The 24,842-nt window shown below is 40.6% G+C and overlaps 1 protein-coding gene across 2 annotated transcripts in view; it reads right to left on the reverse strand.

The window, feature by feature from the left end:
* Nucleotides 1-24,842, reverse strand: part of RAB3C (RAB3C, member RAS oncogene family) — a 248,921-nt gene that overhangs the window by 35,811 nt on the left and 188,268 nt on the right. For both annotated transcript variants that reach the window (XM_016185469.2, XM_007516896.3), the window contains exon 4: nt 10,249-10,373. In XM_016185469.2, the coding sequence (XP_016040955.1) occupies nt 10,249-10,373 (125 nt within the window). The remainder of the gene's footprint in view (nt 1-10,248; nt 10,374-24,842) is intronic.

Consider the following 24,842-nt stretch of genomic DNA (forward strand, 5'->3'; position numbering starts at 1 on the left):
AAAAAAAAACTCCATTATTCTTTATTACTGTGGAGTGACTGAAGGCAACATCTCAGGTCTAAGACAGAGAAAAATGATTTAAAGTGATCATGGTGGGAGTGTTTCCACCACAAAAATTGCTCATGCTTCTCTGGCTTTAGCATCCCAGTTAATTAAGTGGCCTGTGGCAAGTTAACTGCATACTCTAAGGACAAGTTGAAGCCTGTAAGTTGAGATAGTCTATAAAAATGTGTCCCCCAACAAACTATTAAATTAACTGCAGAAGATCAGCCAAGTACAGACACAGTGGTCAAAGGTGTGTGTGTGTGTGTGTGTGTGTGTGTTTGTGGTGTGACTGTGTGTGGAGTGTTTGTCATCAGAGTTATAGATGGGGCTCAGTAAATGCATGTTTCCTCTATTCTTGTAGGCAACTTTTTTTCTTTCTTTTTTGATAGCGGATGAGAGGCAAAAAGACACAGGAAGGGAGTGAGAGAGGGAGAGAAAGGAGAAACACCTGCAGCAGTGCTTCAGTGCTTGTGAATCTTCCCCCTACAGGAAAGGAGGAGGTGTTTAAACCAGGGACCTCGAGCATGGTAATGTGAGAACTCCACTAGGTGAGAATGCAATAGCCATTTCTTAAGGTTCGCTTTATGTTCGTGATGTCTACTGCTATACAAATATGCATCTAGTTATATTCCAAAGGGCCTGTGGCTATACTGTTTTCTTTTTTTCCCTGAGCCTAAAATCTGATATGCAGGTGAATCCAAGTTATTGTCTGGGGAGATGATGTCATGACTGGAAAAAGGACCAGAAAGCTGGATCAGGGAAGAGAGTAGCTCCCTAATACGGGAAAGGGGTATAAATATTGTTGACTGTAAACCCCATCAATTTGATGTGATCTGTGGAGGACGCCCAACTCTTTATCTGCACTACTGCAGCCTTAGGTTCATGATTGTTCAACAATTTGTTTGGCTTTGTATGTTAACTCGCCTTTCAGCCACCAGGTTCCAGATGCTAGCATGATGCCGACCAGACTTCCCTGGACAGACAACTCCACCAATGTGTCCTGGAGCACTGCTTCCGCAGAACCCCACCCCACTAGAGAAAGAGAGAGACAGGCTGGGAGTATGGATTGACCTGTCAACGCCCATGTTCAGAGGGGAAGCAATTACAGAAGCCAGACCTTCCACCTACTGTACCTCACAATGACCTTGGGTCCATACTCCCAGAAGGATAAAGAATAGGAAAGCTATCAAGGGCAAGGATGGGATACAGAGTTCTGGTGGTGGGAATTGTGTGGAGTTGTACCGCTTTTACCCTATGGTTTTGTCAGTGTTTCCTTTTTATAAATAAAATAAAATATGTTAGTTAATTTGTTTTAATTTTGTGTGAATCAGCTGTTCTTACAAATATTGACATGTTGGAATAAACTGGGATTAAAAATACTATTGATTGGGTTTTACTCAAGAGATTTCATTTGCTTGACCCTGAGTGTGGCTTGGGCCCTGGTAATAACCCTACTCTAGATGCAATCTTTCTTCTATACCCATGCCTTAATTTTTTCTTGATTTGAATTGTCTGAAATGAAGGTAAGATCCCTTCAATATTTTGAGACCTAGCAATGACTTCTGAATTGACTAACGTATTTTACAACCTCAGAGCAATCTTATGTGATCTTCTCAATATGACAACAAGCAAGAAAATAGCATATTCCAAAATAACTTGATTTCTTATCAATCTCTAGAAGTAATCTTTGCTGCAGATATCTTTAAATAGTGCTCAAAAGTTGCTAAGTTTCTTCATTCTGCTAGTGATAACTATCTCAGAGAAGATTGGGACATGGACTTAATTAACATATAGCTGACATCACGCTGACGTCAAGAGCATCTGACAGATATGTACAAACTCACAAGGGGTTGTGGGTACAACAGACTATTTAAGCAAGTCCCTACAGCAGTTCAGCCCTTTCTTGACTCTTCTCCAGTTTGTCTCTGGTCCTGCTCACCTTCTTCCCAAAACCTGCACCATGTCAATTCCTCTGGGACCTGAACACTGGTAATTCAATTTAAACCTCTTGCTTATTAAACCCTCAACAAAAAACACAGCAGAAATAACTTATTTATTTTTACTATACGAGTAACTCTTAATGGTCCACAGAATGAAGTGTCAAAAATCTCAGAAATTTGCAGAGACCTAAAGAAATAGAAAATCTGAACAAACAAATTACTAGCAAGTACAGTGAACCAGTCATCAAATATCTCCCAACAAACAAAACCTCAGCAATCCATCACATGTTCTGTAAGGCTATAAGACAGAAAGCTCTTGTAGATAAGACCTAGTTTATAACTCAAAGTTGCACCAAGGATGTAACAACTTAAGAAGAGTTTAAGTAGTTAAAGAAGGCAAAATGATGCTATTTTAATTTTCTTTAATGGATGATGTCCAAAGAGAATATTACTACTTAGGCACAGGCCATATGGATCCAAATGTTTCTGGATAATAGAATATGGATCCAAACGTATCTGGAAATAATATTATTTCCCCCATAAAGTTATTAAAAAGCAATCATGGGAAGAATAATACCAGTTATCAGGACTCTATAGCAATGTGATTTCACAATGCAGTTACAACCTTGCTTTCTCTCACCTGGACTGTTAATACAAGCCAAGTAGGAACAGATTTTAGAATTCCAGAATTGCTGTTGCCATACTAGGTACCAAAATTCAAGAATGTGAACTCTCCTGATTCAGTTGGAATAATGTTTCATCCACCCCAATCAACCTGTCTTCACCACATAATGTGCTTAAACTCTCTTTGAAATTTTTTTTATTATTTTCATTTCTTGGATAGAAACATTCAGAAATCAAGATGGAAGGGGGTGATAGAGAGGGAGAGAGACAAAGAGACATCTGCAACACTGCTTCACCACATGCAAAGTTTTTTCCCTGCAGGTAGGGGCTGGAGGCTTGAACCTGTGTTATGTGTCTGAACTCTTATTCTTGTCAGGGTAAAAAAAAAAAAAAGGAAAAAACAAAACAAAACAACAATAATAAAAAAACCCACAGAGCTCAAACTCTTATCTAAAGTGAAACTTGCTTCCTTGATCCCTTGATCTGTCTTTTCTATATAAATTTTATAGGCATATTCATTGATACAAATTCAACTTTAAGGAAGACTAAAGCAAAAATAAACCAACAGGACATCAAATTAAAAAGCTTCTGTACAACAAAAGAAACCACCATCCAAACAAAGAGACTCCTTACATAATTGGAAAAATTGAGATAAATTATATATCCTGCCAGTGCCACATCCTATCTCCAGAGATAATAGTTTCCTTTAGAAGAATCTTTGTTATGTGAAAGAGTATCTTTTTCCATTTGTCTTTAATTTACCTTTTTGCTTCAAAAGATCATTACCTTGAAGGAGCTATTTAACTAAACCAATATTCATGGACCCAATATAATCACAGATGAAGAAGGTGCCTTTGTGCCAGGCATGACAAAAGGTGCTATTGGTCTTTTAAATTCATGTTTCTAAAAAGACTCTATGCTACCCCTTTCTAAGTTACACTAGCTTTGATGTTTTCCAGTCTTTTAAATTTTATGTATTATGATATTCAAATGTATTTCCAGTTTTATTTGTTTTTGATCTACTCATTTTTTTGATTTATATGTTTCTTATTTTTATGCTCTGTTGTTCCTCAGTTGTTGTGTCTTGAGTACAAGCAACACTGTACTAAATACCTTTATGACAAATGCAATCACCAACCTCAGGAATTACAATAGCAACTGAAGCAAGTATTGAAGCAGTTTAATCACTACCAGTTAGCCAAACAATGTCTCCAGTCCATGAAAAAGTAGCAACCAAGTCCAAGTGAAGAAGAAAGAGAAAAGAAAGAAAGGATAGCAAGAATAGACAGTTATGCAAATCTACTATCCACTGTATATTCTAGGGGTAGCAAGAGGGGAAAAGGAAGTAGAGCAGAGATACACACATAGAGAGTCCACTCTGAGTCAGATTTCTTCCCCAAAATAATTCTTTCCCCCTCTCTGTCTTCCCCATCTCTCTCCATTTCTCTCTGTCCTATCCAACAATGACAACATCATCAACAACAATAATAACTACAACAACAATAAAAACAACAAGGGCAACAAAAAGGAAATAAATATTAAAAAAACTTTTTTAAAAAAGGAGCTCACCAAACTCAGCAACAAAAAACCAAATGATGTCATCTAAAAATGGGGAGAAGATAAGGAATTCAGTTAACAGGATATTCTGTTGAATATTCACCAAAGAAGATATCCAAAAAGTCCAACAAACATGAAAACATGCTCTAAGTTATTGTCAGAGAAAAGCAAATAAAGACAATAAAGAGATATTGTTTCATTCTTGTGAGAATGTCATACATCAAAAACGATAACAACAACAAATGCTGGAGTGGCTGTGGGATCAAAGGAACCCTCCTGCACTGCTGGTGGGAATGTTAAGTTGGTCCAGCCTCTGTGGACAGCAGTCTGGAGAATTCTCAGAAGGCAAGAAGAGGACCTACCCTATGACTCTGCAGTTCCTTACCTGGGTGTAGATTCTAAGGAACCAAACATACCCATCCAAAAAGACCTGTGTATACCCATGTTCATAGCAGCACAATTTGTAATAGCCAAAACCTGGAAGCAACCCAGGTGTTCAACAACAGATGAGTGGCTGAGCAAGTTGTGATATATATATACAATGGAATAATACTCAGCTATTAAAAATGGTTATTTCACTGTTTTCAGCCTGTCTTGGATGGAGCTTGAAGAAATCATATTAAGTGAAATAAGTTAGAAACAGAAGGATGAATATGGGCTGATCTCACTCTCAGGCAGAAGTTGAAAAACAAGATCAGAAAAGAAAACAGTAAGCAGAACCTGGTAGAGCTTGGCAGGGCTTGACCTGAGGGGTGCGTCTGTCCTGTCAGTCTCTCTCTCTACTGAGAGGTCAAGCAAGGAAGGACACAAGGACTCCAAAAGGTTTGCCTTGTCTTATCAGACTCCCTGGCTTACAAAGCAACCTGCATTTTTCTGCCTCCAGGAGCCTGGCATTCCTTAAAACATTAAGCCAGCTCCCCCTGCTCCACCCTACATTACTTGATACTATGACCCGTCCTTTTATTATCTACATATCAATCTTCTGCTTTGTCTATTAAATGACTTAAGGCTTCCACCCTATTCCCCCACCCATTCTGCTCATTTAATATATTCTTTTTCTACCCTCAAGACTGCAGGGTATTATTAATCCTACTAGTTAACCCCCTAGCAACAGTTGCTAAGGAAGTCCCTACCTTTCCCATCCCCTTTCACCTTTCTCCACCCCTTTCCTAACCATGTATTGTACTGTCAAGCCACTTCCGTTTCCTACTTGGGTCTTCCGTGTCCAGACCTGGAGGAGCAAGCACGTGCAGACCAGGGTGTTGACGCCAGCCATTGCAGTTTGCACCACATGGCTTAACCAGGTGTGCTACCATCTGACACTGGGGCACTTGGATAAATAAAGATTTGAACTGCCTCGCCGCCATGAGCTTGGTTCCTGGGTCATCTCTCTCTCTTGTGTTGCTAGTCCGACAAAGTTGGTGTATTGCACCAAAGTAAAAGACTCTGGGGTGAGTGGGTCGGGGAGGGGAGAGTACAGGTACTGGAAAAGGATTACAGAGGACCCAGTGGGGGTTGTGTGCAAAACTGAGGAATGTTATGCATGTACAAACTATTGTATTTACTGGTGACTGTAAAACATTAATCCCCCAATAAATGAAAAAAAATTTTAAAAATGTAACACAGTATTGCAAACTATAAAAAAAAGAAGTCAAAGTAAGGCATGACTTGGCAATAATCAACCTGTAGTTGTTGAATTACTGAAAGTGTTTATGCCTCTTCAGAGAATGGTATACACAGAGAAGAGTAATGGACCAAGATGCAGCAAGATGAAGGTTCTCCCAGAGAAACAGAAGTCATTGCTGAAGTGAAACGAAAATTGATAGCCTTATGGTGAAGACAATCAGGAGAGTTCATCAAAGAAGACATGCCCAACCAGCCAAATTAAACAAAAAGACTTGAAAAAGAAGGTCAGAAAGATATTCACCAGCAATAGTCTTTCTCAGGCACAGTGAGAAAGGAACACTTTGTTCCTGTAAGGTAGGATTACCAGTTATTATCTGTCTAGCACTTTCCTATCTGTTTGGTGAACTAAATAGATTGGCAATGGCAACTGTCATAAAACATTTTTAGGGAATCAGGCAGCAGCGCAGCAGGTTAAGCATACATGGCCCAATGCGCAAGGACTGGCATAAGAATCCCGGTTCGAGCCCCTGGCTCTCCATCTGCAGGGGGGTTGCTTCACAAGTGGTGAAGCAGGTCTGCAGGTGTCTATCTTTCTCCCTCCTCCCCCGTCTTCCCCTCCTCTCTCCATTTCACTGTGTCCTATCCAACAACGATGACATCAATAACAACAATTATAACTACAACAATAAAACAAGGAAAAGGGAATAAATATTTAAAAAAATTAAAGTACTTCTTTATTTGCTATTAATTATATGTTACAGGATTGTAAGATTATAATGTCTAGTTCTACACCACACCCACCATCAAAACTTCCTTATCCCCACCCTCCCAAAGATAACCACCAGAGTTCTCACAAGTCTTGCAGTTTGCTTGCTTCTGTTTTGTTTGGATCCTTTTTTGGAAAGTTCATGTAAATCTGATTTCTAGCTTCTAAATATGAATGAAACCATTGGGTAGTTGTCTTTTTTCTCTTTATTTATTTTACTAAGCATAATCACCTCCAGTTCTATCCATTTTGTCCCAAAGGATACCATATCGTAATTTTTGAAAGCAGAATACTATTCCACGTAATATATATTAGCTTCTTTAGCCAATCATCTGATCATGGGCATTTAGGCTGTTTCCACTCTTTGGCTATTATGAGCAATGCAGCTATGAACATAGGAGTGCATATGTCTCTTCAAATCAGCAGTTGAGTGTCCAGTGGATAAGTGCCTAAGAGTGTTATTGCTGGATCAGAAGGTAATTCCATTTTCATTTGTTTAAGGACTGTCCATACAGTCTTCCAAAGGGGCTATGACAGTCTGCATTGCCACCAGCAAGGTAGCTGAGTTTCCTTTCTTCACAACCTCTCCAACCCTGTCATTGCCTGTTTTTTTTAAAAAATTTATTTATTTCCTTCTTATTGCCCTTGTTGTTTTTATTGTTGTTATAGTTACTATTGTTGTTGTTATTGATGTCATCATTGTTGGATAGGACAGAGAGAAATAGAGAGAGGAGGGGAAGACAGAGAGGGGGAGAGAAAGATAGACACCTGCAGACCTGCTTCACTGCCTGTGAAGCGACCCCCTGCAGGTGGGGATCTGGGGGGCTCGAACTGGGATCCTAATGCCACTCCTTGCACTTTGTGCTGCATGCACATAACCTGCTGCACTACCTCCAGACTCCCCATTGCCTGTTTTGTTGATGTCAGCCATTCTCTCAAGTGTGAGATGGTAGCTCAGTATAGTTTAATTTGCATTTCTCTACTGATAAGTGAAGTGCAGTATTGCTTCATGTGTCTGTGGGCCATGCGTATCTCTTCTCTAGAAGACTGTCTGTTTAGTTCTTCATGAAACAAATTTCAAGGACTCAGCTATACTTGGTTATATCAAGCATCCTCATTAATTCTAACTAGGTCAATAAAGCAAGATCTTTTGAGCCATCTGTCAAGATGTATTATCCATTTACAAAGTAGCACATATCCTCTGGATGGATATAACAGTTTTCTGAATAATGGAGTTATACTAGTAATTAAAAAATAAATAAGACAATTATCTTTGAAAACCTTTTTATGTAAATTGTGAGGCAGTGGTTCCCTCACATAAATGATCTCTCAAGATAATCTGCAGAGGCCTGCATAGTCAAGAGAAGCACCAAGCACAACAAAGGAGACAAAGAACCCTCCAAGAATGTACAGGTGTTGGTTGCTATGACAACTGTTGGGCTTTATTGAACAAAGAGCCAAAAACCCATCAGAAACTATCTGAAGAGCTAACACAAGCACGGCAAACATGTTCGCTTCACAATTTCAGTACCTTTCCTCTATGTGGATTCTGTATGAAATGGGTTCAGGGCAAGGTGGTGGAGGCACCTGGTCAGGCAGCCACATTATCATGCGCAATGACCCCATTTAAAGCCGCTGCTCCCCAACTGCTGGGGGGAAGCTTTGTAAGTGCTAAAGCAGGGCTGCAGGTGTTTGTCTTTCTCCTTCTTTTGTCTCCCCTTTCCTTTTCAGTTTCTGTTCATCTTAGCTAATAAAAAAAGAAAATGCTGTCTGGAGTGGCAGATTGGACTTGCAGGTGGTGAGCCTCAGTGATAACTCTGGAGGCAAAAAATAAAATAAAATAAAATGTTCCATGTTTGTGTCAGCCAGTGGAGCTTGAAGGAAAAAAATCACTGTCTGCCTTCTCATCAATGTCAACATCCCTTAGCATAATGGAATCTTCTCAACATGCACAGATTTACCAGAATGGTAAATAATATACGGTAGTGTCTTAGCTGACTCTTATGTGGTGATGTTAAACAATTCTTCGCTTTGGTTTATTTCTCTTTGAACCATCCCAATTGTCAAAGGTGTATATACAGAAGCAATTTACATCTGCTAGGGATTGAACCCGGGACCTCCTGCTTTGAGAGTCCAGTGCTTTATCCACTGGGCCACCTCCTGGACAGGCAATTTACAGCTGTATAGCAGGCCTCACCCCCCAATGTGCATATGCTTAAGTACTCAAGAATATTCCTTTAGGGAAGACAAGTTCTTAGTACTCAGACTGCCATCCACCTCCTAGTTTTCTTTCAGTTTTTTTTTCTTTTTTTTTATTCTTATCTTCTTGAGGTACTAAGAGGACTAGGGAAAGGCTGCCAAGTTTGTTCAGACTTTTAGGAAAAGGTACAAACTGCTGAAAGACTGAATTCTGGGACAAAGGCTCAAAAACTGAAAGAGAAGGCTTAGAGAGCTGTAAGGTGGGTGGTATTCTCATAGGAGTCTCCAAGTCCAGTGGAAGGGTTCATTAGGCAATAACTTTGAGTCTAATGAAATCATTAAGTCTTGAAAACATCAAAGACTAGACTGTGCACCACCATTCACATATGATATTTATCTCATGATAATCTAGTAAAATGGTGACCTGTCTATGGCCATACCAGCCTGAACACACGGATCTTGTCTTTCAACTACAAACAAGTCAATCCTTAAAGCATCTCCTTTATAGTGTGTCTTTAAAATCATAGACTATGTGGTCCAGGAAGTGGTGCAGTGGATAAAGCACTGGACTCTCAAGCTTAAGGTTCTGAGTTCAATCCCTAGCAGCACATGCACCAGAGTGATTTTGTTGTTGTTGTATTTTTTTTCTCTCTCTCCTTCTCTCCTCCTAACTTCTTTATGAATAAATAAAATTTGAAAAAAAATTGTAGGCTAAAAATAATTATTGGACACAGCAACCATTTTAGTGGGTGGAGAAAATTTATACAAGAAAATTGAAAGTAGTATGGAAAATATCAGAATGAATTCTATCTAGTAAGGGTAAATGTACTTTATGAAACTTGTGTTCCACATTCTCTTTGTCTCTGTGAATGTATGTGCTAGATGACTGGATTGAATGCATTTCCTGTCATAAAGTCCTGGAAAAAAGGTTGTGTCCAGGGACTATGGTTTATATGTTGGAATGCAGAAGGTTCTCAGAAAAAAGCACCTAAATTAATTTAAAAAAAAATCATAATTCCCCCCCTTGAACTGAAACTCTACCTGCCATACCTGTGACAGCCAACCCACTGATGTGTTTGAGAGGGTTCTGCCACACTAAAGCCCTTGTATTCTCTATCTCAGCTGATCTCCTTTTTACAAGGACTTAATAAAGTAGGTGTGATTATGAGTCACATTCTTGAGAGAAGAGGAAAAGAGGTTTGTAATGATTGCAAGACTTATCAGTGGAGTTTGTAGAACTGGAATCTGCGATGTGATACATTCTGTGCCATTATTCTTCTTCAGTGTAGACATGAGTACAACAATCACAGAAGATAAAAAAATCCTCACCAGTTTAAAATGTGAAGACAAATAAAAAACCAAACAAACAAGAAAATAGCAGTCATGGCACAATTTGTAGTTTTCATGGAACATTTTGTACTAGATCAATATTCTAGCTGTTTATAACAAACGGTTACACCAAAGTTTCTTTACTGTCAAATTTCTACTTACCAAGCTGTTCTCCTAAATGTTGGCCTCTCTCAGTTGAGATGACTCGCTCATCTTCCATGTCACATTTGTTACCAACCAAGATAACCTGGGCATTATCCCAAGAGTATGTTTTGATTTGAGTTGACCTAAAGGAAAGAGAACATGACAAATGATAAAAGAGAGAAGCATATTCCACAGATGGTGGTGACAGCAAATAAAAAAATGAATTTCATGTGCCTGACATTTAGAATTAATTAATTCCGAGTAATTTTACCTTTTGAATACTCATCAGAGAGTGCCTGAGTCAAAAATCAAAGTACAACAGGTGCTGTTTGAAGAATTCTTTTGGATTTGATGAGATTAGTGTTTCTACTCTTCTCTCCCTCCCCTTCTATTATCTTTATTGCTGGAGTGGTCTATAACCTCAGTTTTGCAATCAAAATCTCATATTCCTAAAAACTGATTAATTGCAGGGGACCAAAGATGATTAAATGTGATGTATAACTCATCACACACAAGCGTCATTTTCTCTTGTTACAGTAACGGTTATGGTAACTGGGACCTAGAAAAGTCAAGGGGTAATAATGATTTAAAAAAAAAGAGTCATAAGTATATAGTTCACAGCTTATATTTTAAATAGAATTTGCATAAGATCACTCAACTAATAGAAGTGGCAGATGTGGAAATCAAACTCAGTCTAACTCAAATGTGTTTGCCCTTAAATGAGTGCTTCTCAAGAAAAAATTGAGAAGTGAATTCCTAGTATATTTGTTGTCATCTTAGCAAGGTAAGCTGAGAGAAAGTCATGATCATTAATTCTTTTTCCTCTTTCATCTCTGATTAGAGGAATTAAAGAAAGGAAGGAAAAATATATTGATCAGTGGGTGCTCAGGAGAGATGGGAAAAGTAGAAAGGTGAAACAAAGCTGATAGAAAGAGATTTGTAGAGGGTAGGAAAGAGAAGCTTAGGAATATTCTTATAAACCACTGATACATTCTTCAGAGTTATTAAATAGAAAATAATAAGGAGCTGTCCTCAATTTGAACAGAGAATAAAAGAAAATAGCTTCGGACTGTAGCTAGAGGACTTTCATTAAGATGTGATAAGTTTCTCTGCTGAGAAGAAAGGAAGGAGCTAAGAAGCAAATTGGACTTTATGTGAGAGTACTGTCCTGAACCAAGTATAAGTTTTCAAATCATATTAAAACATCTAGCGAAAGATACTCTTGGTTTCATTAGAAAACCTCTGAGGCACAACGTACTTCTATCAGTGAAATCTTGGGACATGACATTTTTAACTTTGATACCCAAGTAAAAGTGTATTAAGTTGTAAGAATAACCCTACATGCATATACAACTCAGATCTCACATGCTAATTTTACAAAGAAATTCCAAAGGTCCTTTTAAAGGTAATCAAATCTAATCAACTTTAAAATTTTTTTTATTTCTTTATTGGGAGGTTAATGATTTACAGTTGACAGGAAATACAATAGTTTGTACATGCAAAAACATTTCTCATTTTTCCACACAACAATACAACCCCCACTAGGTCCCCTGCCATCCTGTTCTAGGAGCTGAACTCCAACACCCCCCCCCCCGCCCACCTACCCCAGAATCTTTTACTTTGGTGCAATACACCAACTCCAGTTCAGGTTCTCCTTAGTGTTTTCTCTTCTGATCTTGTTTTTCAGCTTCTGCCTGTGAATGAGATCATCCCATATTCATCCTTCTGTTTCTGACTTATTTCACTTAGCATGATTTCTTCAAGCTCTATCCAAGATGGGCTGAAAAGAAAATGTCCAATAGTTCTAGTTTATCTATCTCCTCATCTAGCTCCTTCATTTCTTTGATTTTCTGCCTGGATGATCTGTCAAGTTGAGAGAGTAGGGTGTTGAAGTCCCCTACTACTACTGTATTGCTGTTAATATATTGCTGTAGCTCTTTCAGTAGATGTTTGTTGTACTTAGATGGCCTCTCCTTGGGCGCATAAATGTTGATAATCATTAAGTCCTCTTAACTGATTGATCCTTTGAGCACTAAGTAATCCCTATCTTTTAAAATTTTATTTATTTTTAGGTCTATCATGTCAGATATGAGCATAGCTGTTTCTGCCCCCCCCCCCCCCTTTTGGGTAGTCCATTGCCTTGTATGGTAGTTTTCCAACCTTTCACTTTGAGTCTGTATTTGTCTTGTGTTAGGGGGATTCTTGCAGACAACATATGGTTTGGTTGTGTTTTCTGATCCATCTTCCTACTCTGTGCCTTTTAATAGATGAATTCAGGCCACTGACATTTATTGATATTATAGATTGAAGATATTTTAATGCTATTATTGTAGATTTTTAGAATGTTCTGATATATGGCATGTTTATGGTGATCTGATTGTTTATAGAAAATCGTTCAGAACTTCTTTCAGGGCAGGCTTGGTGGTAGTTGATTCTTTCAACTGTTGCTTGTCTGAGAAGGTCATCTAGTCTGAATGACAGTCTATCAGACTCCCACACCCCAAGGATTCAAAGCTCTGGGCTCAGTTCAGCTTCTCTGCCACGCTGGGCAGCACTTCTTCTTCTTCTCCTCCTCCTCCTCCTCCTCCTCCTCCTCCTCCTCCTCCTCCTCCTCCAACAGCGTCAGGTTGAGCCTGATGTAAAGTTTCGAGACCTCCTTTGAATCTGGAGAGGTGGCAGTCGTTGACTATGTGGGTCATAGTCTGTGGGCCCTGTGAGTTTCTAAACAAGTCCCGTTTATAGTCTGTAGGTTCTGAGGCAATTATTCACCATGTTCTCATCAGGAGAAAAATGTGGAAAGGCTCCCACTATATAGCCCCACTGCTAGGCCACCGAGGTGTAGCTCTTCTCTTGAGTTTCCTGGTCAGTTTTCTGTTCCCAGATGTCGGCACAGGGCCTCCCCCCTGCTGCTCCAGCCTCTGAGGGCAGTAGCAGTGGAGACTCACAGTTGCATTTGGTGAGTTTTAGGGAGTCTTCTCCCTTCAGCAGTCTTTTTGTTGATAAAAACAGACTGGAGGTGGCTCCTCAACTGGAAAGCTTCCATCCAGACTGTTAGTAGTTGCTCTGGAGTAGATATGGGCTTTAGCCCCAGGAATCTCGCTTTAGGCTCCTCTCTGTCCACAAGCCACATGTGTTTTCACTCACTGGTGATTTGGTGGGTTCCCAAAGTAGTTCTAGTCCTGTCTTATTGCAGTTCCAGGTGGTCTCCTTTGATATTCCTAGTTGATCGAGGAGAGGAAACACAGCTGCTGCTACTCTCATCTAATCAATTTTATTAGTTAATTTAAATAAAAACATTATCCTTCAGCTCCTACAAGTCTTATAAGCCAAGGCAATGGAAAGTCCTTAGGTAGAGCTCTCCTATGTTAATGGAAAAAGTTCTTATCCTGACCCACAGCTACACATTGAATATTTAGATGAGGTTTGTGAGACTAGTCACAGAAGAGTGTCATAACTATGAAAGGAAGGGGCTTGTTGAGGGCAAATGCAAATGGAATTAAATACTCCTTTGATCTAGTCAAATCATCCTATTACACCTGTGACTACAGAAGCCTAACCCAGGACTGACCTTAGTGAGGGTAATGAGACAATGCTGCTAATTGATTTGTAATTTTTTAAATCTTTTCTTTTCTTTTTCTTTTTTTTTTTTTTTTACCAGAGCACTACTTAGTTCTGGCTTATGGTGGTATGGGGGGTTGAACCTGAGGTTTTGGAGCCTCAAGCAAGAGGGCTTTTTGCATAACCATTATGCTATCTACATCCACGCTGATTTGTAATTTTTAACCAAATTAATGGAATAATTGTTTCTGCCAGTAGGCATATTTGAGGTAAGAATGAGAAAGGTTGATTCAAGGTGGATTTGGGAAGAGGAACAGCCAGCTGCTGAATCTGGGACTAAATAATGTGTTCTGTTTGTAAGGTTATATGTGAGTTAAAGACAAAACACTATGGGTGGGGGGGCTGGGCAGTAGTACCACAGGTTAAACACAGGGACCTATGTGTTCCCAGTTCAAGTCCCTGGCTTCCCATCTGCAGGGGGATCACTTCACAGGTGGTGAACCAGATCTGCAGGTGTCTATCTTTCTTCCCTCCTCTCTGTCATTCCCTCCTCTCTCGACTTTTCCCTATTCAGCAACAACTGCAGCAACAAAATGAGAAAAATGGCCTCCAGGAGCAGTGGATTCATAGTGCAGGCACCAAGCCTCCTTCTTATAATCTAAATAGTAATTAGAAAAAAATTTCATTAGAGAATCCTAAATTTCACTTCAGTTCATATCTTGAGACTGAGGTCTAAAGTAGTCGTATTTTCAACTAAGAGTAAATGCCACCTTCTGGTATGTCTATCGGAACATGGATAATATTTATTGCATGAATCCTTCTTTGGATGGCTTTCTGTTTGGTATTTTCCTGTAATTTTTTTTTATTTGGTAAAACTTACGGGGGGGATGGATTTTTAATTACATTATTAGAGTCTGTCTTAAATGTTTATGGTTAGAGAGAAACATTTAAAGAAAGTGACTACCACCAGATAATATACATGTGAAAAGATGATTTATTTCTGAATCACAGAGAAAGATCCTTTGGGATTTACTGTTAATCTCAGCAAGATGAATGGAATCAGAAGCAGTATGATGGTCACCATGGTTACTCCACTCAGGCCTTGCCAGTAGCATATCCTACTTGCTTTAAAAAATAAAACCGCTTTGGTCACTAATCTAAAACTAAACCCCATAGGCAGTAACTGTATATTTTCTTTTTTTTTTTTTTCCTCCAGGGTTATTGCTGGGCTCTGTGCCTGCACCATGAATCCACCGCTCCTGGAGGCCATTTTTTCCCCTTTTTGTTGCCCTAGTTGTTGCAGCCTCGTTGCGGTTATTATTGCCATTGTTGACGTTGCTTTGTTGTTGGATAGGACAGAGAGAAATGGAGAGAGGAGGGGAAGACAGAGAGAGAGGGGAGAGAAAGATAGACACCTGCAGACCTGCTTCACCGCCTGTGTGAAGCGACTCCCCTGCAGGTGGGGAGCCGGGGGCTCGAACCAGGATCCTTACGCTGGTCCCTGCGCTTTGCGCCACATGCGCTTAACCCACTGCGCCACCGCCCGACTCCCTTCTTTTTTTAAAAATATTTATTTTATTTATTTATTCCCTTTTGTTGCCCTTGTTGTATTTTGGTTGTAGTTATTATTGTTGTTGTCGTTGTTGGATAGGACAAAGAGAAATGGAGAGAGGAGGGGAAGACAGAGAGGGGGAGAGAAAGACACCTGCAGACCTGCTTCACCGCCTGTGAAGCGACTCCCCTACAGGTGGGGAGCCCGGGTTCGAACTGGGATCCTTATGACGGTCCTTGTGCTTTGTGCCACCTGCACTTAACCCGCTGCGTTACAGCCCGACTCCCAACTGTATATTTTCTATATGCTTATATATTTTTCTACATATACAGAGATCTCTAAATAGGTATTTCTATCTCTCTCTCCCTCTAGAAGTTTGTTTATATTATAAGGCAGGAGGAGCTGGAGAGGGTTTTACTTTTTTTTTTTTTTTTTTACACATAAGTAACTGAACCCCGCAGAGAATAAAATAAATTTGGAACACTGTAAACAAACTGAGTTCCTATAATATCCCTATTCCTATGCCTTTGATATGAGAGTAAAAATAATCTTCCTGTGAATTCAACCTATTCTCATAGAGAATGAGCCTCTTGATAGCTGGAAGTTTCTGGAAAACATAGCAGGAAATGTATCCCAATGACCCCAAGAGGCCATTATCTCATCACAGTGAACCCAAAAGGTCATTGTATCACAGGGTTTGATTTGGGTCACATGTGGGAACATGAAGTATCAGAAAAATATAGATCATTCTTCCTACCCCAGTGAAGTTGGGATGGATCATAGCAGCTTGCCCTTAGTTCTGGAAAGTCCTATTATTTCAAGGCATTCCAGACCCTTATCATTGGAGCCTCAGGCATGAGAGCCTCTTTGTATAACCATTATGCTCTCTATCCCCGCCCATGGGCCCTTATCCTTGGCAACATTTAAGAGGCTCAGGTTCCAGCACCTCTGCTGGCTTCTAGTTTGTAAGGAAATGTTCTAACTAGCAACAGCTCATCCCAAAGTGTTGATGCTTCTCTTACTTTTTCATTCATTTCATCATATATCTAGTTGAATTTTTCTCAGCCTCTAAGAGTTTAAACAATTACTTTAACTTAGACCAGTTAAGTCAGAATCTCTAGGGATTTCATGGTAGGAATTAAAAAGCGAATCTCTCCAGGTGGTTGACATGTGACTAGGGCTCTTCCCCACCCCCACCCCCCACCTATTTCCCATTTAATACCCATAGTATGTGCAAGTAGTTTACAGAGCTACAAAAGAAAGAAATGCTATGAGAATAATAGTCAAGAAAAAAAAAGGAACATAATGAAGATCCAGTGACTTTTATATGTTACAAATGATAATGGATGGTTTTGGGAAATTGAGGAGCTAGACTATAACTGATTTATTATTGTTCTTGTTTTTATTATTATTGTGCTGAGTAAGGGCACTCCAAGGTCGACCTTTTGATTCAGACAGAGACACAAACACCACAGCACAGGGCTTCCTCCAGAGTCTTGACACTCCCATGTGGCATTAGGCTTGAATCCAGGCTGTGTGCAAGACAAAAGTGTGGACCCTGCCCAACAAGTTAGCTCTCTGACCTCTAGTAATTCATTTAATAAGGGATTTAAAAGATCTCCAATATTAGAGAGCATTTATTTAGAGAAATGGACTTATATTTTCATAAAGTTGTCACATTATCTTTACAAGTCTTAATAGAGAAAGCTAAGTCGAAAGATTACAACTATCAGTAAGATGACTAGTACAACAGCTAAAAGTCTTAATTAAAATCCTGTAATAATGTCCTGTTGATCTCACTGAGTCATCAAGTTCCTTGTATATAGATTTATTTCCTTTTCTTCTAACTTTAGATTGTGAATCCCTCTGTTCAATGGAAATGAGACTTGATGTGAGCCATTGATGTGAGTTTCCATCTGTCCTCTGTATCAGCTGTCTTGGGAATGGGCACCACCCAGAACTGGTAGTGTTGTGTCAGCAGTGAGAAGCCAAGAAGAATGTTAGCCTGTGAAGAGCCCAGTTTAACACAAAGTCTCTCACATACAGCATGCCTTGGCCTTTCTAATTTTATCTCTCCTCCATCCAACTCTGAATGAATCTTATACATGGCTATTAATTTTCAATACGTGCTTTTTTTTTTTTTACAGTGGAAATTGTCCCTACGTATGTTTCTAGTCTTAAAACTAGTACATATTGAGGACTCAGTTTAAAAGGCTTCAAGACTGCCAATTACAAACACAGTATCAGGTATAAGGAACTTATAACATATATCCTGTTGTTTTATTCATTTCCCCAAGACTGTATATTCCAGCTCTTTCTCCACCCCCTCCCCCTTATTAGGTCACCACAAGGGTTATTGTGAGCACTTGGTACTTGAACAATAAATTCATCACTCCTGGCAAGCTTTTTTATTTGTCTTTCTATCTTTTTATTTGATCAGACAAAGAGAAATTGAGAGGGGAGGGGAGATAGGGAGCGAGAAAGAGAGCCACCTGCTTTACAGACCTGCTTTACTGCTTGTGAAGCACTGCCCCCCCCCCCCCAATCCCATAGGGACAGAGATTTAACCTTGGTCCTTGGACATGATAGCACATGAGCATAATCAGGTGAGCCACTGCCTAGCCTACCAGCTTATTTCAATTGTCAATATCTGAAGCTCTTTTCTTCAGCCTCCAAAGCAATGGAATGCTACTCTGTCTGCCAGCAAAGGTCAAATTTAACAGGGAAATAAAACTCCTGAGGAACAGAGTTCACCTGGGACTGATAGCAGTTGGTATTTAAACACAGCAACTCTCTTGTTCCTCACATTGTCACCACATGGATCTCCAGAACTTTCAATCATGATTGAGCTCTGGTTACCAACAGTGGTACAAATGCACCCTTTCTTGGCTATCTTCCCTTTTCCCAGCTTACTCCTTTAACACTTGCACTGCTGTTTGCATTTCCTGATACACTCCTGCGTGGATTCTCTGCTTCTGCTTCCGCTTCTGGGGGAACCAGGAGAAAACCACTCCCTGCAGTTCTACTATTCCTGTCTGTGTTGCTGACAGAGCTTTCCCACCATCATTATATCTCTCAAGTGTATTCGTGGTCGGGGGAGGCAAGTGTTGGACACTCCACAGTCTGTAAAGGTCATCTGCATGACCAGTCTCGAGCATTAGGCTGGGGCTGGAGAAATAGCACAAGGGTTTATGCACACTTTCATGCCTGAGGTTGGGAGGTTCCAGGCTCAATCCCGGGAAGCCACCATCAGTCACAGCTGAACAGCCACGTCTTAGCTTCGCTCCAGTACCAACCCAGTCCAGATTGTTTATTTCATATATAAAGACTGTGAGATTCAAGATGCGGAGTGAGACTGCAATGAAGATGATGGAATAACCCGGCGTCTTGTACTCCAAGTGGGTCTGTCTCAAAGCTGTCCATGCCTGCACCACTGCACGATGCTATCTTCTTCCACAGGAATGATAAGTGATTACATTTTGCTGACCATGGAACTTGCTAAGAAATTCCTATGCTATATATTTGATTATTTTTACAACATAAAAGTTTTTGGTTTTCCCGAGGGTATCAAAATGTTCCACAATCTTGCTGTTTACAGAGTTGACACTGAAGAACTGGATGTGCCTGAAGGTTCTGACTGACTTGCCCCTCCTGCAGTGAGAGTCTGTCTATGGTCAAGAATATGCTTCACCTGAGGAAGACGGGTCCTGATATTGGGGCAGCTTGGGATGCTCCTACTCTGACCACAGAATGTGAGCTCAGATCTACAGGGATGAGAGGTCACATAGGCCCCTAAGCTGAATATGGGCCCCAGATCACATCAGATCAGTGGGGTTTACAGTCAACAATATTTATACACCTTTCCCATATTAGGGAGCTACTCTCTTCCCCGATCCAGCATTCTGGTCCTTTTTCCAGCCATGAAATCATCTCCCCATACAATAACTTGGACCCACCTGCATATCAGATTTTAGGCTCAGGGAAAAAAAAAAAAGAAGAAAAGGGAATATAACTAAAATATGCCTACTAGCTACCTACAAAACGGAGACCCCCTTCCCCCAACTCTACATCTGCACTATTCCAGCCTTTAGGTTTATGATTAGTCAACAGTTTGTTTGGCTTTATATGTTAACTGTCTTTTCAGCCACCAGGTTCCAGATGCTACCATGATGCCAACCAGATTTTCCTGGACAGACAACCCCACCAATGTGTCCTGGAGCTTCGCTTCTCCAGAACCCTGCCCCACTAGGGAAAGAGAGAGACAGGATGGGAGTATGGATTAGCCTGTCAACACCCATATTCAGCGGGGAAGCAATTACAGAAGCCAGACCTTCCACCTTCTGCATCCCACAATGATATTGGGCCCATACTCCCAGAGGGTTAATGAATAGGAAAGCTATAAGGGGAGGGGATGGGATACGGAGGTCTGGTGGTGGGAGTTGTGTGGAGCTATGGTTTAGTCAGTGTTTCCTTTTTATAAGTAAAAAAAAGAGAGAGAGAGAAAAAAAGAGTCAATGCTGACATTTATTTGAAGAACAGTCTTCTTGATCTTGATCTGGGGGTGGGGGTTCTAGAACTACCTTGGACTATAACAGGTTGTGTGCTGTTGTTCTAAATCCAAACCTTAGGCTGACTTTTATCATGCTTCCCTTACAATTTTTATTATAATTCTGAATCCACAATATGTCAGATTATATGTTTCAAAGCAAAGATGCTCCCTTTCCTGATGAGGTATTAGATGTACTGGCTACAGAAATCAGTACTGTAGAGATCCACAGGAGGGCAGCAGTGAGGAATGCTAGAACTCACATCAGATTAAATTCTTCAGATGCCCACTAAAAAAAATATTGTATGGGAAGATGTTGTCATAGACATCTTACAAGATAATACTTTTGTCCACCTGCTTGTTAATTATCAGGCTCAGGCAAAAATTACTAAATTCATGGGCCTCTTAGAACCTACCTAAAACAGACTTCCTAGATTCTTCCCACCCAAAGACCCCCTAATTTCATCTGCACTGTCCCTACTTTTGGGTTCCTGTTTATTAAACAATTTGTCCTGCTTGATATCTTACTGTCTTTCAGCCAACAAGTTGAAGATGCTACTATGATGCCATCCTGACTTCCCTGAGCACACAACCTCACCCAGGTATTCCCAAGTCTCACCTCTTCAGAGCCTTACCCCACTTGGGAAAGAAAGAAACAGGCAAGGGGTATGGATTGGCCTGCCAATGCCCATGTCCAATGGAAAAACAATTTCAGAAGCCAGACCTTCCACCTTCTGTACCCCATAAAGAATTTTGGTCCAGGGGCCAGGTGGTGGCGCACCTGGCTGAGTGCACACATTATATATAGTGCACAAGGACCCAAGTTCAGGCCCCTAGTCCCCACCTGCAGGTGGAAAGCTTAACAAGTGGTGAAGCAGGGCTACAGGTGTCTCTGTCTCTCTCCCTCTCTATTTTCCCCTAGCCTCTGTCTATATATCCAATAATAAATAAACAAATAAATAAATACATACTTTTATTAAAGGCTTAAAAAAAAAGGAACTTAGTCCATGCTCCTAGAGAGGGATAAAGAATAGGGAAGCTTCTGATGGAAGGGATGGGACATGGAACTCTGGTGGTAGGAACTGTATGTAATTGTACCCACATTATCTTCCAATCTTGTTAATCATTCTTAAATCACTACTACAACGACAACTATTACTACTACTACTACTAAATGTTCTCTAAAGTTAGCCAGGAACAACTCTGAATATAAGTGCCTGATCCCTGATAGCCCACATATATGAGACACTGGATATTCTTCTGGGAGTCACTGTAGTAAAATAATAGTAGACAGGGAAAAAGACAGAGAGGGGGAGAGAGAGAGAGAGAGAGAGAGAGAGGGAGAGAGAGAGATGGAGACAGGTTCAGTGTCTAGTTATAAATGTGCCCCAGGTTCAAACACTGACATCACATGGGAGAGCCACAGCACCAAGGGAAGATCTACTATTGTGATGTCTCTCACCCCCCCAGCTCCACAAAAAAAGCATATAAGATATAAACATAATGATAATAAGTAATGACACAGTAATTTTGTTTAGCAAAGTTTTACTTTACAATATGTTTATTACCAAGGAGATGTGTTAAGTGCTTTGCATTTATTATTATCTTATTTAACTCCAGCACCATTAAGGTAGATAACACTTATTGAGGGGCAAGTTACCAGAAACAGATTTTATATAATGTAATGGAAATATACGCTTTTGCAGAGTAGTGAATTCAGTACTTTTTTAGATCTTTTTAAAAAAATATTTATTTTATTTATTTATTCCCTTTTGTTGCCCTTATTGTTTTATTGTTATAGTTACTATTGTTGTCATTGTTGTTGGATAGGACAGAGAGAAATGGAGAGAGGAGGGGGGAGACAGAGCAGGGGAGAGAAAGATAAGACACCTGCAGACCTGCCTCACCCCTTATAAAGTGACTCCCCTGCAGGTGGAGAGCCAGGGCTCAAACCGGGATCCCTATATTGGTCCTTGTGCTTTGCGCCACCTGCGCTTAACCTGCTGCGCTACAGCCCGACTCCCCAGTATTTTCTTTTGTTATTGGATATAATTAAGAGCACCAGAACTATTTTCTCAGTTTCCTTGAATATTTGATACTTTGTGATATTTTTTAATCAAGGGAAAATTAAATTTACCAATATTTCATGATATTTCGGTGGCCTTCATGAGAATTAATGAGAAAAATGTTGATGAAAGGGTTCAGAGAATCAGAGTACCGCCTGAATAGGAGGCATTAGTATTACTGGCAAGTTCATGTCATTAATTATCCATATGGCAGTGATGTATTGCCTCATTACCAATTCTCTAAACAATCTTTATTGTGGTTGTCTTTCCTGTTCTGGAACCTCTAATTAGAAAAGATGAAAGCGAAGGAAGAAATAAAAACAAAAGTCGAGTGAGAGCTGATTCTGCTGCACTGTTGGATGCCACATGGGGCAGTGGGTCCACACCAGCAGAGAAGGTGGCCATGGGCTCTGCTCTCAGCAGCTGCTGCCTGAAGCTCTGTGGTTTTACAACTATGTTCAAATCAGCAAGTTGTTTCTCTTGACAATACTGTGTCAAGATGCTGTGAGCAAGGTAGTGATGTCTACACACCAGGGTGTTATTTTCTTAATATTTGGCATCAGAATCACCTGGAGGTGTGCTAAAACAGATCCCCACCACTCCCAGATACTGACTCAAGAGGGCTGCAATGGGGTCTAAGGTATGGCATTTCCCAGAAGCATGTGGGTGGTGGTAGTGGTGGTGGGGCTGCTGCTGCTGCTGCTGCTGCTGCTGGTTTCCAGATGACACTGTGAGAACCATCCAAATAAGGGCTAAAAATAGGTAGGATGTAGTCCTTTTCTTTCAGCTGCTGTGTTCCTCTGAGACAAAAGGTTCCACCTGAAAAGCTAATGGTAAAATGGGCAGTAAAACTGGGGGTCCCTATAGGACGGTGATTGGGCAGATTTCCCTCGGACCAGCCAAGAGTCATTTGCTTACTTGAATTTATTTATTGTCCTGAGGGTTGTACTTGGGAACCCATTCCCATCAACTCTCTTATTCCCTGCAGAATCTCTTTATTTTCCTAAATAAAGGAGGAGGGAGAGAGAGAGAGAGAGAGAGGGAGGGAGAGAGAGAGAGAGAGAGGAGACAGATAAGATACCATCACACTACTTTACTGCTCATGTTTTCCCCATGTAGGCAGTTCACTGTAGTGTCCTGGTACAAAGTGCAAAGCCCGCTGGTGAGCGGTTTCATATCTCTTGCTCCACCCCCCACCAGTTCACTTTAGTGAGTTTGACTCACAATAAGATAAAAGGGGAGCTTCATCTAGGGAGAAGAGAAGCGTTAGGAAAGAAACTGCTGAGAAGGTAAGGACAGATAACCCTTGGGGTCATATAATAGACTTAGCTGGGGGCTGATGAACCTTCCCAAATACTTGGGCTCTGGTAAAGCTGAGCTGGGAAGTACCAGGAATAGCTGACTGCTCTCATTCTCATTCGACACTACATTCCTAAAACCCCTTCCATCCTATGTTTCTCTAACAGTTCTATTAGCTGCATAAAAAGGACCATGAAATCATTTTCTCTCCTTTCTCTCTTTAACCTTTAAAATGACAGTTGTTTTCAAATGAACCAGAGCAAAGAAGTTTTGTCATTCGACAAGAACTCTGGCCTTGGGAAACCAGAAAATATGAAAAGGCCAAGCTCCACAATTGTCATTTGGCCCTGGTAGCAAAGAGCGATTGCTATTCAGTCTTTCAAGTCCCACGTGGGCTCTGCTGGTCGTCACCCAATCTGGTCCCCTACGCCTACACTGAACTTCTCTGTTCCAGTCTCTTGGAAACAGAGCTGGCAGTCAGCTGAGGTAAAGAACAAACACCTCATCACAGACCCCTGCAAGCGTCAACCCGGCTTTGACCTAGCACGTTCTGATTGGGCCCTCCTCAATCGCTATCGAACAGGCCATGGCCGGTGCGCCGCTAGGTTCCATCGCTGGGGAGCCAGAGTCTACCCGAACTGCCCCTGCGGCTACAGACAGACTATGACGCACATAGTCAACGACTGCCACCTCTCCAGATTCAAAGGAGGTCTCGAAACTTTACATCAGGCTCAACCTGATGCTGTTGACTGGCTACGGAAGAAGGGCAAATGCTAGAAGAAGAAGTGGAAGCCATGGCACTTTGGCATTCAGTGAAATGGTTCATCAAGACCATGCTCACTTTGGATCCTCCCGTTCCATTATGTGCCATCATGTCTCTGTGTGATCAGGGTGTGCCATATTCACACACACACTCTTTCTCTCTCTTCATGACAGACAAGTTCCTAGTGGTCTAATTTTGATGAGGCAAATCTTCTAAGTATGCCCTTCAAATAAGAGAGGAGAGGAAACTATAATATCTGTGTAAGAATAGCACGTCAACCAAAAGTTGAGATATATCTCGTGCTCATGTTAGTATACATGCCTGAAGTACACACCAGCCTGGCCTTTCTGTTCTACTTTAGAAGAGGTTGTACAGTAGTAACACCATGCATTTTATTCCAGCCACTGGGGTTATTGCTGGAGTTCAGTGCCTGCAAGACACATCCACTGTTCCCGATAACCATTTCTTTTTTTTTTTTTTGTGATTTGTTCTCCCTTTATCTGATAGGACAGAGAGAAATTGGGAGGAGAGAAGGAGAAAGAGAGATACCCACAGCACTGTTTCACCTCTCTGCTGTAGGTGCAGACCAGGGGCTTTAACGAAGGTCCTTCCTCATGGTAATGTGTATACTATATTGGGCATACCACTGCCTGGCCTCACTTTTTCAAAACTATTTTTAAAAGATTACTTTATTAATGCATGAGAGAAGTGGGGAAAAGGAAAGAGAGAGAGAGATTATCAGACCACCAGTCTGGTATATATGGCAACCTAAATCAAATTTGGGAATCTCACACATGCAATTCCTGGGGTCTGTCACTGCACAGACTT

The sequence above is a fragment of the Erinaceus europaeus genome, chromosome 5 (genome assembly GCF_950295315.1).
Source record: "Erinaceus europaeus chromosome 5, mEriEur2.1, whole genome shotgun sequence".
NCBI classification, from domain to species: Eukaryota; Metazoa; Chordata; class Mammalia; order Eulipotyphla; family Erinaceidae; genus Erinaceus; species Erinaceus europaeus.